This window comes from Phyllobates terribilis, unplaced genomic scaffold, assembly GCF_046119375.1.
Source record: "Phyllobates terribilis strain yellow unplaced genomic scaffold, ASM4611937v1 Scaffold_3__8_contigs__length_932513732, whole genome shotgun sequence".
Classification (NCBI taxonomy): Eukaryota; Metazoa; Chordata; class Amphibia; order Anura; family Dendrobatidae; genus Phyllobates; species Phyllobates terribilis.
In genome coordinates this window covers 138,990,258-139,004,880 of record NW_027362763.1, presented here as the reverse complement: position 1 = coordinate 139,004,880, position 14,623 = coordinate 138,990,258, and the positions used below count along the sequence as shown (strand labels likewise).

Below are 14,623 nucleotides of genomic sequence, written 5' to 3'. Positions count from 1 at the left end.
GGCTTTCAGTCATGCAGCGTGGCCAGAGCAACTACAGTCACCGCTCACAGCACTGAAAGCAGCGGCTTAACCACACCACGGCACTGACTGACAGCCGGCCATGCGCTGCAGAATCGGCTGTCAGACAGTACGGGGGTGTGGTTACAGCCGCTGCTCTCAGTCCACTCTTGGTTCTCTTTCCTGGGGTTATGGCCAGCGGAAGGTCCATGCTAAATATCAACAATAAAGGCTCGCTCCCACTTGCAATTAAATCAAACAAATTCAATCTGATTAAAAATCAGATTGCATGTGTACCAATTTAATCCTGTGCTCGTGTTCTCAGTGGCGTTTTTTTTCCTGCCCCGATCAGATTGCGATCGGACGGGAAAAAAAAACGCAGCATGCTGGATTTGGATCACACTCACCCATATAATCAACACCCATCGCCCTGCACTCAGATATCACCCGAGTGCAGCTCAGTTCCCGCCGACGCCGGCAACACAGGAGATGGAGAAAATAATTTCTCAGTCTCCCCCACAGCTGTACTGCGATCCGCTTATGTGAGAGGATCCGAACACAGAGCACTGACACTCGGTTCATGCTCGCAGCAGAGCAGGAGCCGAGTGTCATTAGCATATCGCATCCAACGCTCTCATATCGGGTGTGATTCGCTAGTGTGACACCGGCCTAAGGCTCCGTTCCCATTATGAGTATTTGGTGAGTTTTTGATGTTGCAGAATTCCTGCACCTAGCCAGTAAGGTTACTGCAGTTCAGCGGCTGTGAACTGTGATAACCTTACTGACATCACAGCAGGGTCCCCCCTCGGCTGATGAAATGTTGGATTTCCTTTGAGATATGTCCGCAAAAATCAGACGGCATATGGATGATCTGTATGCAGTGTGATTTTTTTTTTCTCACACCCATTGACTTGCATTGGCAAATGCTATCCGATTCTCACAGTCAATTGCAGCATGCTGCAATTTTTTTTCTCAGTCCGTTCCGAGCTGAGAAAAAACTCGCAGATAAGCACTGAATCATTGTATAATATTGGTCAGCATTCTCGCATTACACTTGTTCGATTTATACACCAGTGTCAGAGAGCCCTAAGGGGGAAATCTGCATATAAAATTCAGCGTACCCACAAGAGAAATTGACATGTTGACCGCATGAAATTGACTGCAGGTAAGTTTACGCTGAATAAAGTAAAAGCATAGAGGGCAGAAGATTTGTATAAATCCCATCCACTTTGCTAGAACTGTAAGATTCTGCATTTCAGACGCAGCAAAAATACACAGTATCAAAAACTCACCAAAAACTGATCGTGGGAACATAGCCTAAAATGTGTCATTTACTCATTTGCTTAATATTTTGTAACATTTTTAGAATTATTTACATTAATAAATGTATTAATATTTTTTACTGGGAAAATAAATTTATTCTGACCCCAAAACAGACCCCTAATCTCATTCCAACTCCAAATTAGAGCTTTAAATCAATTCAGACCTTCCTTAGATCAATCTCCTAAACTAAAATGAGCTCAGACCATAGCCCAAAAGTTAATTGAGACCTCATAGCAGATCCCTAAAATAAATATAGACCCAAGACCAGGCCCCTAAAATAAATTCAGTCCCCAGACCAGACCCCTAAAATATTTCAGACACCTGATCAGACCACTAAAATGATTTCAAACCCTTTAATAAATTCAGTCCCTCTGACCAGATCCTTGAAAATGAATCAGACCCCCAGAGCAATCTCCTGAATTTATTCGGACCCTATAACCGGATATATAATTGCCGGTCTGCAGAGTTTACGTTTAAACAGATCACAATGAACTCTGAAGCAGTATAAATTACAGATGAGCAAAAAGATTCACAGGACTCTGCTCCAGTGACCACATCGGTAGTCCATAGTCATCGAACCAGAGCCCTCAACCTTCCTCCTACGTGTCAGCTTCCCCACCGCCTCTTCTCATTAGTAGACCTGGCGCAACGTCATACATTTTTCACACAGCAACAGTAACGTGGTGGGAGGCGCTATGCCCTTGCAGGACACATGATGTCGGTGACTTCGGCTGGACAGGACCAGATGTTGTAGAGTTCAATGAAGGAGACCACTACTCAAAAATAAACTGTCTTTTACTGATCATCAATGTTGAGAGGGGTATCTACAGTGGATAGCGGGTACAAAACTTCATGGACGTTTCTCTTAACACAGAGAACATCTTTGTACACATTCTTTCTCTTCTTCCTAAACTCACTTGATTCTGCCTCAATTAGTTCCTCTGCCTTCACCACCCAGCACAGTGTTTCGGGAGCTTCACTTGTCCCCAATAACAGCACTACAGTCCAGTAAGTGAGAGTGCTGTACTTCAACCCGTGGTTCCGCGCTGTGGCGTAACTTGAATCTCATCGGTCCCAATGCAAAAGCTCCAATGGGGTTCCCAATTATTGCAAGTCTTTAATAGAAGTGGTCGTTTCATATGGGCCAAATGGATTTTTTTGGCCCCTTAGGGCCCCTTAGGCTCCAGGGCCCGGGTGCGATTGCAACATCTGCACTTATTATAGTTTTGCCTCTGGTTCCTCGTCCTTTTCCCCTTAGGGGAGCTACTTATGCAACTATGGCCTTTACTTAGCTTCTCTGTTTGTCAATGCCTTGGCACTACCACATGGGGCACTCTCTTCATCTCGCGATCCCTGTTCCAATACATTCCGTTACCTCTTTGGCTTGTGAACTCTGAACTGTCCCGCTTTGTCTCCTGACCTGGATACCGTCTCCGGTAAATCACTCACTCCAACTATCACTTTGCCTTGATCTCTACTCTGGATCTCGCTATCTATTTCCTTGGTCTCCTCTCACTTCAGGGACACCCAATTCATGCGGCTCTGTTCACTGATCAGACCACAGGTCTGCTTCTGCTGTGAGCTGGGCCCTATCTGCCTTTCTCTGTCCCTTCACTTTAGCCCCTCCCACTCTGGGCTAGTCCCAACCGTTAACCCTAACTGTCCCTATTAACTCCCTATGGCAGACTACAACTCTATTAGTAATAACATATGTCACTAAACACATTACACATTCAAATGCATTATAGCAATACATGTGTCTTAAAGGGGAAACGTGGGCAACACTTCCATCTTCTTACACAACGATGACATGATGCCAGGCCTACTAATCAGAAGAGGCGCTAGAGTTTCCGGGAGGTAGGAGGAGGTTTGCAGGGCAAGTGGATTATGGTGCATGATGGGTGTTGTAGTTTAGTTTTCCGAGAGACAGATGGAATTTACCTGCAGGATACCTTACTTCTGGAGGAATGGAAATGTTGCCGAGTTCGTGCTCTTTTCTGGCCATATCAGTTTCCGCTCTTCTAGTACCTGAGATGGAAAAGCAGTAGTTGGGGTCAGCTATCAGTGAGAAGAGACAACCCCATGTACAGCTCATATCCTGTGCCTTATCACGCCCGCAGCAAAGTGTCTGGGACCCATTACAATTGATTAAGACAATTAAGAGCTTCACTTATATTAGTTACAGGTAATTTGTGACACAGTGTTCAGAATTATTGGGCGTCTCTGTGCCAAAAGCCAAAGGGTCGCAGCAAGCTTCTCATAAACTGGTCATCTCGCTCAGAGAAGCCATATTTGAATATCCTATTAGGAAATTGTGAACTAATAAAGTGGGATAACTCATTCAGGACCTCCGTCAGTTATTCCGTATTTCATAGTCTCCATATATACCGCAATGCCCCGACTGACCGCGGGTCTCCTGAGCCGAACTAACGGCCTGAGAAGAATATTTGAGACTATAAATTTCGGTAAGGCGACCTAGGCATTACGGAACTTGAAATATGGCTTTCTGAACCCAGACTTAGGCCTCATTCAGTTTCTCTCGTATGAGTCCTATCTGCCATTTGCACAGATAATAGTGAATGGACTCATTCACATGCCCGTGATTTTTTTTGCCGAACGATCGCAGAGACATATCTGATCTTGATGAAGGGTGTACATGGGGCAGTGAAAAAAATTAGACAGCACTCAGATACCACTACAGTCTCCTATGAACACCAGTCACATGCTGGTCTTTACAGGAGCACCATCATGGCAGGTATTGGGCCCTTCAGCCGACCTCTGGCTGCCATGGCAACTCATCGGCACTCAGTAGGGGGGGAGCTGATGGGCAAGTGGAATCGCACGCCCCCCCTAAATAGATGCTGTAAGATATTGACTACTACATTTAAGGTGTTAACAGCAGCGAATGGAGCTCAGTTCCGCTCACCACTGTTAGAGGCAGATACTTGGGGTGTAACATATCGATCTTCTGCTGGGAAGGATGCGGGCTCAGCTCCCCATCTGCCAGGAAGGATGCGGGTTCAGCTCCTCATCTGCCAGAAAGGATGTGGGTTCAGTTCCTCATCTGCCAGAAAGGATGCAGGCTCAGCTCCTCATCTGCCGGGAAGGATTCGTGCTCAGCTCCCCATCTGCCAGGAAGGATGTGGTTTCAGCTCCTCATCTGCCGGGAAGGATGCAGGCTAAGCTTATCTCCTGGGAAGGATGGTGGTTCAGCTCCTCATCTGCCGGGAAGGATGCGGGCTCAGCTCCTCATCTGCCGGGAAGGATGCGGGCTCAGCTCCTCATCTGCCGGGAAGGATGCGGGCTCAGCTCCTCATCTGCCGGGAAGGATGCGGGCTCAGCTCCTCATCTGCCGGGAAGGATGCAGGCTCAGCTCCTCATCTGCCGGGAAGGATGCGGGCTGAGCTCCTCATCTCCCGGGAAGGATGGGGGTTCAGCTCATCATCTCCCGGGAAGGATGCAGGCTAAGCTCATCTCCTGGGAAGGATGGTGGTTCAGCTCCTCATCTGCCGGGAAGGATGCGGGCTCAGCTCCTCATCTGCCGGGAAGGATGCGGGCTCAGCTCCTCATCTGCCGGGAAGGATGCGGGTTCAGCTCATCATCTCTCGGGAAGGATGCAGGCTAAGCTCATCTCCTGGGAAGGATGGTGGTTCAGCTCCTCATCTGCCGGGAAGGATGCGGGCTCAGCTCCTCATCTGCCGGGAAGGATGCGGGCTCAGCTCCTCATCTGCCGGGAAGGATGCCGGCTGAGCTCCTCATCTCCCGGGAACGATGGGGGTTCAGCTCATCATCTCTCGGGAAGGATGCAGGCTAAGCTCATCTCCTGGGAAGGATGGTGGTTCAGCTCCTCATCTGCTGGGAAGGATGCGGGCTCAGCTCCTCATCTGCCGGGAAGGATGCGGGCTCCTCTCCTCATCTGCCGGGAAGGATGCGGACTGAGCTCCTCATCTCCCGGGAAGGATGCGGGTTCAGCTCATCATCTCCCGGGAAGGATGCAGGCTAAGCTCATCTCCTGGGAAGGATGGTGGTTCAGCTCCTTATCTGCCGGGAAGGATGCGGGCTCAGCTCCTCATCTGCCGGGAAGGATGCGGGCTCAGCTTCTCATCTGCCGGGAAGGATGCAGGCTCAGCTTCTCATCTGCCGGGAAGGATGCAGGCTCGGCTCCTCATCTGCCGGGAAGGATGCGGACTGAGCTCCTCATCTCCCGGGAAGGATGCTAGTTCAGCTCATCATCTCCCGGGAAGGATGCAGGCTAAGCTCATCTCCTGGGAAGGATGGTGGTTCAGCTCCTCATCTGTCGGGAAGGATGCGGGCTCAGCTCCTCATCTGCCGGGAAGGATGCGGGCTCAGCTCCTCATCTGCCGGGAAGGATGCAGGCTCAGCTCCTCATCTTCCGGGAAGGATGCGGACTGAGCTCCTCATCTTCCGGGAAGGATGCGGACTGAGCTCCTCATCTCCCAGGAAGGATGCGGGTTCAGCTCATCATCTCCCGGGAAGGATGCAGGCTAAGCTCATCTCCTGGGAAGGATGGTGGTTCAGCTCCTCATCTGCCGGGAAGGATGCGGACTCAGCTCCTCATCTGCCGGGAAGGATGCAGGCTCAGCTCCTCATCTGCCGGGAAGGATGCGGGCTCAGCTCCTCATCTGCCGGAAAGGATATGGGCTCAGCTCCTCACCTGCTGGGAAGGATGGATGTTCAACTCCTCATCTGCCAGGAAGGATGCGAGTTCAGCTCTTGAGGTCATCATACACAGGTTACCCAACATAGGACATACCAGTGCGTCCAATGTTGGGAAGCTGTTCAAGGTGTTCCCCATGACCTAAGGCTTCTAGATATCATGGCAGCCAAATAACTTAAAATTTCCTAGAGCTAACTAATAGTCTAGTCATGGAAACAACAATATTGCCGTAGGGGTTGGCTTGTGTGGAGGGCTATAATGCAGAATACATAAAGTTAAATTCCCTTTGACTTTTTCTTCTCGAGAAGGTGTTTGCAACTAGTTGTGTTTAGGATTTTTCTAAAGAAATTCTTACGGAGCTACACCGTTGAGATCTCAAAAACCAGAGCGCCACCCCTGTTCATAGGCGCTATTTGGTATTACAGCTGTCTGGTGTTGCAGCTAGGAGTTCATGTGAAGTTTGCATACTGATTTCCAAACTGAAATCTGCAGCTCTTCTGGATTCAAAATCTATGCATATTTTTTTCACTCATCCGTGTCTTTTTATGTGTGTGTTTTTTGTTGCACAAATGCAACAAAAAATGCAACAAAACAATGCCAGGCGATTTAACCTGTAGATTCTAGATCTCTATTGAAATCAATGGATAGAATCTGCATCCAAAAATCTGCAACAGAAATTGACACTGTGTGGATTTAAAAAACCCAACAAAAAATTACATGGATTCTGCGACAAACAACTACAGCGAAAAAAAGAAAACAAAACAAAAACAACAAAGCATATATATCAGATTAAGTTAAAAGTCATCTTGTAAAATGCTGCAGATTTAAATCCTCATTTAAAATCCGCACAAAAAAAGTAACATGTGAACCGAGGCACATATAGAAATTCTTTTAATCCGAAATCATGTGATACTTATAAATACTGGATTATCCGATATTCTGGATTATAAAATGCTCATAAAAGTATAGAAAAACTGATGGAATACAGAACCTTCAGGGAATTAAAGCCGTATATAAAGTTAACACCAAATCTTCCACTATAACCTTTGTTTTTCTGTTATTGCAGTTGACTTGGTCAGCTACCTGGCCCGTTTTGAGTGGGACATGGCGAAATATCCCGTGAAGCAGCCACTGAAGAATTTAACGGACTCTCTGTCCAAGGTGAGGTGGAATCATGTATTGTACACATTTGTTTGTTTCTTTTATGTGAAACCCTTAGACCACGTTCACACGTTCAGTATCTGATCAGTATTTTACATCAGTATTTGTAAGTCAAAACCAGGAGTGGAACAATCAGAGGAAAAGTATAATAGAAACACGTCACCACTTCTGTATTTATCACCCACTCTTGGTGTTGGCTTACAAATACTGATGTAAAATACTGACCGAATACTGAACGTGTGAACATGGACTAAAGAGGTTTTCCACTTTGAAAAGGGTAATCTCCATATAATTAGATACTAGTCAAAAATCAAACACAGATATTACTCGCCCTCCCCCGGTCCAGCACTAGCTCGTCAACCCCTGCTCCAGCCTCTGTGTTTTGGCTGCTGTGGTGACATCACAACTATAGCACACATCACCACTGCAGCTAATCCCTGAGCTCACTGTCTCCTGTCATCTACATTACCAGAGCCGCTGAGCTCAGTGTTTGGCTGCAGCGGTGATGGTGAGTATTATCTGCTGTTGTTCTTTCTAGTATCCAATTATTTTTTTTTAAATCAGAGAACCTCTTTAAATTTTCACAAAACATTTTAATATGGATTTTACAGTAAGTACACCAGTCTCATCATGTCTAAGAACTCTATTTATTAATGTATACAGTTTTTCCCTGTGAAACCTGGCAACAGATCCACTTTAACAGCACATTTGCCCAATGTAGATCCTTCGCTAAGGGTAAATCCACACAGAAACTGTAAGAAAAGGGTCACGGGCCCCATAACAGCTGCGAGGTCCTTTTATGGCTTTTGTGTTGCACTGTCTATTGCTGGCTGTAGAATGAGTCATTTGAGAACCTATCAGTGAGCTCCTTCTGTTGGGAGAGTTTGCAACTCTTTTATCTGTCTTTTTCTGAGCTCCTCTCAGCTGATTAATGACCACATCAAAGTTTAAAGTGCAGAGAAATAGCCTGTAAAAAACAAACTGTGCAACATTTTTAATGGATCCCAATTGCAAAAATTATTATTCGCCCCAAATACAAACATTTAGGCAAAAAAAAAATTATCCTCTTTAACCCCTTCTCGACATGTAATGTACTATTACTATTACTCAGCATGCATCTGCCTCAAACAGCCGCAGGTGGAGTTGAGCTCTGATCACTGCTGTTAACCACTTAAATGCCACTGTCAATTTCTGACAGATGCATTTAAAGTGCGTGAAACCGGAAGCCCGGCACTCCCCGAGCCCATCCGCTAAGGCAGGGTTCCCCAACTCCAGTCCTCAAGGCCCACCAACAGGTCATGTTTTCAGGATTTCCTTAGTATTACACAGGTGATAATTGCATCACCTGCCCAGGCAATAATTCCATCACCTGTGCAATACTAAGGAAATCCTGAAAACATGACCTGTTGGTGGGCCTTGAGGACTGGAGTTGGGGAACACTGCGCTAAGGCATCAGGGGGTCATGTTAGTATATGTTCCCAAACGAGGAAACCATTTTTATTTTCTAATTTTATTTCACCTTTTAATCACATTTAGTCCTTGTGAAATACTCTTTACTGGGAATGTATCATCAATAAATGACCTATTGCTTAAATCACACTTTTGTGTTTACATGTATATTTTTTACAATTTTTTTAGCTATTTTTTTTTTATTAAACAAGATTAGTAATCTTGCAATTTTCACACTGGCCACTGTATTTCTGATAGAGTTATACTGTCACACAGTGCCTTGGAACTTTGGGCGCTAACCAGGTCCCTAGAACTAGGGGCACCCTAGTCTATCCCTATTCCCCGGATTACTCCTGAAGGGGGATATGTCGGGTTCACGTGCCTTGATAAGCTCCTAAATCAACCCTTATCTGTCCCCTCCCCCAGGCTGAAGTGTATAGGATAATACTGACCTAATCATACAAACAAGGGAAGAAGGACAGGGATAAATGAAAATAACAATCATACAAAATACAATCACCAAACAACAGACTGGGACACCGGGGAGTTAAACGAAGGAGAAACCAAATAGGAGAGGATGAGGATGTGCACACAAACAAAGCTCCAAGCAACAATCTCCTGAACAAATCTCCAAATGCCTTCTCCAACCACAGACTACACCTCCAACTCCCAACCAGGCAGTAAGAACAAACACTGGCAATTCCTAAGTGCCAGAGGCGAGCATATATAGAAGAGGGGAGTGGCCAACACTGAACAGCTGAGACAATCCAAGTAGGAAAGCTCCAGGAGCTCTCAACAGAACAGATTAACCCTTGCACTGCTAGCAAAGAAAAAACCTGCACTGTTTTGTTTAGTAAGATGGTGAAGTGCTTCTAACCAGTGCAGGAGTTCGTGAAATCAGACGCCATAATCTTCTGGCCCCTCTCTGTCGCGGTATTCCCCTGACACATACTTCCTTTCAGGAAGAGTTTACAGCAGTTTCCTTATCAGAGGCAGGATTACAATGACCCAGCTGATTACACAGGATCCACCAATCACAATAGGGGATGCCACAGCTCCTTCTTCTTTCACAATAACTGTTGCACACGCTCATTATATGCTTCAATACAGTAGTCTGTTCATTGTGGCTAATATATATGTACATTTCCTTAAACAACAGGAAGATAGAGTAAAAAAAAAAAAGCTCCAGTGGCCTGTGTGAAAATTACAAGATTTCTATATATTTTTTCTTTATACAGATTGTGATACAGAAAAAAAAAGATTGGCAAAAACATTTGACACAAAAACCTGATCTCAACACTAGGTCAATTTCTGATGATACATTCCCTTTAAGTTTAGCGTAAACTTTAGTAGAAATAGTCGAGATGGACCCATTGACCTGAATATATTGTAATGTCTCACCTTTTTTTTTTTTTCAGCAAATGTCACAAATAGACACAGATCTGAAGTCTAGAGCACTAACGTATAACAATATTAAGAGCAATCTGCAGAGTCTGGAGAGGAAAACTGTGTATGTATAGAGATTTATGTGAGTGACTTTGCATTTCTATAGGAGATCTGTTGATAATAGTAACAGTATTAGGCCTCATGCACATGGCTGCATTACTGATCTGTGCTATATGGATCCACAATACCTTGTCTATTGACTTCTATGGGCCCACACTATACTTTTTTGTGCGTCTAGTTTTATACAATGACACTTTGAAGTTTTCTTTCTCAGAAATCTGAGAAAAATGAAAGATAGAAAGATAAATAAGGAAAGTAAGTAAATAGGTAAAGTAAGTAAATATATTGCAGATTAAAGTGAGTCTTAAAGTTTTTGTCACCTAATCGGAGAGTAGCATAATGTAGAGACAGAGAACCTGATTCCAGGGATGTGTCACTTACTGGGCTGCTTGCTGTAGTTTTGATAAAATCACTGTTTTATTAGCAGGAGATTATCACTAGTAAACCGTCTGCCAGGTAGTCCAACCACGCCCCCACCACTGATTGGCAGTTTTCTGCCAATCAATGGTAAGGAGCGGGATTATACAGAGCTCAGTATTCAGAGACCTGGAAGATCTGCAGCAGAGAAAACAGAGATTTTATCAATATGACAGCAAGTAGTCCAGTAAGTGACACATTGCTGGAATCAGGGTCTCTGCCCCTATTTTATGCTGCTCTCAGATGGCATAGTAAAAACCTGCTGACAGATTCCCTCTTAAGTTAGCCAACAGCCCTCAATACTTGAGATTGAGTTTCTCAGTACTTTATGTGACAACATTGTAGAAGTGTTTTACCTAGTCGCTTGGAGAAGTCATTCTACAACATAAAATGTTTTTTTTGTACATCATACAAGTATAGATTCTGAAAATTGACTAATGTTCTTTAATTTTCAATTCTCAGTTTCCCAATTAGTATCTTCTCCTGCGTGTTTATTCCGATTCAGGAAAGAGCTTTTTTTCCCCTCCCTGTGTTGATGTTTTAGGGGGGCTGGCTAAGTTTATTAGAAAAGCCAGCCCCCCATTCTCTGTCTACTCATCAGCTGTGATGGAGAGGGAGAGAAAGTGGCTTAGCTAATGAATTTACATAGACAGCCAGCCCCCTTCATCAGAGGTCAGATGTAATGATGAGCGAGCGTGCTCGTTTAACCCTTTCGCCGAGCACGCTTGGGTGCTTACCGAGTATCTTCGGCATGCTCGTATATTAAGTTTGAGTCCCTGCGTCTGCATGATTTATGGCATGATTTATGTGAGGATTCCCTAACAAACAGGCAATCTCTGCATGTGTTGAGGCTGTCTTACAGCCATAAATCATGCAGACACAGGGACTCTAACATAATTTACGAGCACGCCGAAGATACTCGGTAAGCACCCGAGCGTGCTCGGCGAAAGAGTTAAACGAGTATGCTCGCTCATCACTAGTCAGATACTCTTACCTGTGTCCGAGAACGAATGAGGAAATGTCGGGGGGTGTTAAAACTGATACGAAAATGGAATCATTGGTGCAGATTTCATCATTAAAGTAGATTTGAAAGTTTCATCAATTTCCATTTTTACAACAAAAAACTTTTTATGCACCCAGGCAACCCCTTTAATTTTCTGTAAATCTGTTTTTCTAAATACTAGTAATAGATCTCTCCTTTATTCCACAGGGGAAATTTACTGACGAGAACCTTAGCTGACATTGTAAATAAAGAAGACTTTGTTTTGAACTCAGAATATCTCATCACACTTCTGGTGGTCGTCCCAAGGTAAGTAGTATAGACACTCTGTCAGAACCTATAGGTGATACTTAGTTGATATATATATATTTTCCTTAGTACTATCTGCATTTTTTGCTGAACCTCATTAAAGCAGAGCTGTGATCTGTGACTACTGCTCATCTACAGTGTCTACAGGGAGTCTGAGGTGGTCTGAGACACACCCACTGTCTCATCATTGGTTCAAGCTGTTGCTCTGTCTTCTCTGATTGGTTCAGACCTCTATGGATGTGGCAATATGTTTATTTAGAGTTTTTATGTGATAAATTGGATAAGGAGGAGGAGTTAACATTTTTATGTTTTGTGATTCTTTAAAAAAATATTTTTGACAATTTTTAAAAAAATTTTTATTGTTAGGGTATGTGCACACGATCAGTGTTCACTGCGGATGGGAGGCAGCGCAAGTGCACTGCGTACAATCCACAGCGGCCAGATGTTACAGCATAGTGGATGGGATTTATACAAATCCCATGCCCACTATGCGTCTGTGGCACACCCGCGGAAACTGACATGCGGCGCGTCTTTCCAGACCGCAGCATGTCTATTTCCTCTTGCAGGTCTGCAAAGCGGGCTATTCCCATATACCTAACTTCAATGGGGAAAGCCCACCTGTGACAAAAAAAACAAACGCTGCTCATTTGCATAATGAGAGGAAGCCGGAGGCGGCTCATCCGCAGTCTCGGGGCCGCAGCCTGCTCTGGATCATGTGGACGTAGCCTAAGTCTCACTAACAGGGTAATTAAAAGGGAATCTGTGAGCAGTTTTTTGCTACCTCATCTGAGAGCGGCTTGATGTAGGCAAAGAGAAGCTGAATCCAACCATGTATCACTTAGATTATTGGGTGCAGCCATTCTGATACAATCAGAGTTGTTAGATTTAGCAATGAAGCAGAGCTGAGAAAGCTAACCCCGCCCACACCAGGCTCTATATGTACAATGTCCATAGACAGTGAGATGCCTATCACAGGAGGAGGCGTGTCCGTGTCAGACCAGGAGGCCCAGGACCAACTAGTCACAGCAATGAAAAGCTACTGGTGCTAAAACAATCATTGTAGGCAAACAAAACCTCCGAGCTTCATAAGAGAGGCATCACTGAATTCTGTGTTTTAACCCCTAGCTCATGTTGTCTTCAGATTACATAGCAAAAACCTGCTAACAGATTCCCTTTAAGGGGTTTAAAAGGTAACAGAATAGTGTACTCAGATCGCCGATCACAAGTCTCGCTTCAGCTCCCTGTCCAGGCCTCCACTGGCTCCCCCGGCTCTGCCCTCACAGCAGGTGAGGTCTTCTTCCACATCTCCCCTCACTCGGTGCCGGCGCTTCCTACACTCAGTAGGTGCCACATGTCATGACATCACAATCATGATGTGCATCACCTGATGTCACGGCGCAAAGAGAAGGAAGATACAGAAGAGATATCACCTACCATGAAGACCAGGAGAGTCTGGAGCCAGACGGAGGCAGCAAAGGATCTGGCAGAGAGCTGCGGTGTTGCGACAGGTGAGGAGCAAGTTGAGTTTACCATTTTGTTTTTATTTTTTAGCCCCTTTCCCAGCCATTTACAGTCCAACAAAATGGCTGCTGAATTTGCACAAAGTGAATCACAAATAATTTGGAGTGAAGCGAGTCTGAACTTTTTGTAAAATTTGAGATTTTTTTTGCCCATGGCTCATGTTTATAAAATAAGTGTTATTTGTTGGATATTACGCCATCACTCCACCGGAGTGCCTCGTCAGGCCACAAATCTAAGCTATGGCGATCTTGGAAGCATAGTATGTTTTATTAATACCAAATGAATGATGGTGATGAATTGGAACATGTAATATCTTATTATTACAAATTCTGTAAATTCTGTAATTTTTCACTTACAGGACTGGCTATAATGCTTGGCAGAAGACCTACGAATTACTGTCCGATATGGTTGTACCTCGATCAACTAAGTAAGAATCAGTGGGTATAATGGTTAGAAACGCAGAAGGTGTAAGTGGAGGAAGGAGGACTTGGGCGACACAAGGATGTGAGAAATGTGCAGTCTGTTTCTTGGCCATACCCATTAGATGGCTGTCGGCCGAACGATGCTTCAGGAGATTGTTCGGCCAACAGCCATCTTGGCTGACACTTCCATACACGAGTGCTCGTTCGGCCGAGTGCTCCTGTGATGTCCATGAGAAACCCACCGATTGACATCTCTGCCTGCGTCTTATCTCCAGGAGAAGAAGGTGATTGGCAATCTGAAATCTGACATCTTCCCGGGCGATCAGTTGGCAAGCGCCCCCATACACATTAGACTATCGGCCAAACACGGGCCTAAGACTGGACTGCTGGGAGGAATTTGGTTGTGCGTTCTGCCGAACATTTGTACCAATCTAATCTGGTGACATGTAAATAGTTTCTTCCCAGAAGAAGAGGACATCACCTCTAGTCCTCTAGTGTCAATCCTATAAGTGAATATCGACCAATGAAAGAGTCTTGCCACATGATTTGGGCTACATACCCAGATCGGAACCTCCATTTTCATACAGCTTTTTTGGTGTAAGGCCGGATTCACATGAGTGTACTTCACGGTCCGTATGTGGACCCCAATGCCAGGTCTGGTGGTGGGTCTCCCGACCCCAATTTATGGCCTCGTATATGTTTATCAGGCTGTGAGTTCAAGTCGACCCATGGTCAGTCCGGAAATTATGGACAATGAAATAAGCTGGAGTGTATCCGGTCTAGGAGAACTGTATGGCTGGGTGGGAAGCCTTTGACATTGGGTGTAAGGGGCTCAACAGG

The 14,623-nt window shown here is 45.0% G+C and overlaps 1 protein-coding gene across 1 annotated transcript in view; it reads left to right on the top strand.

Moving 5' to 3' along the window:
- Nucleotides 1-14,623, top strand: part of ATP6V1C2 (ATPase H+ transporting V1 subunit C2) — a 68,328-nt gene that overhangs the window by 34,742 nt on the left and 18,963 nt on the right. The window contains exons 5-8 of the mRNA XM_073672970.1: nucleotides 7,065-7,159; nucleotides 10,027-10,118; nucleotides 11,742-11,840; nucleotides 13,720-13,788. Coding sequence (XP_073529071.1) covers nucleotides 7,065-7,159; nucleotides 10,027-10,118; nucleotides 11,742-11,840; nucleotides 13,720-13,788 — 355 coding nt within the window. The remainder of the gene's footprint in view (nucleotides 1-7,064; nucleotides 7,160-10,026; nucleotides 10,119-11,741; nucleotides 11,841-13,719; nucleotides 13,789-14,623) is intronic.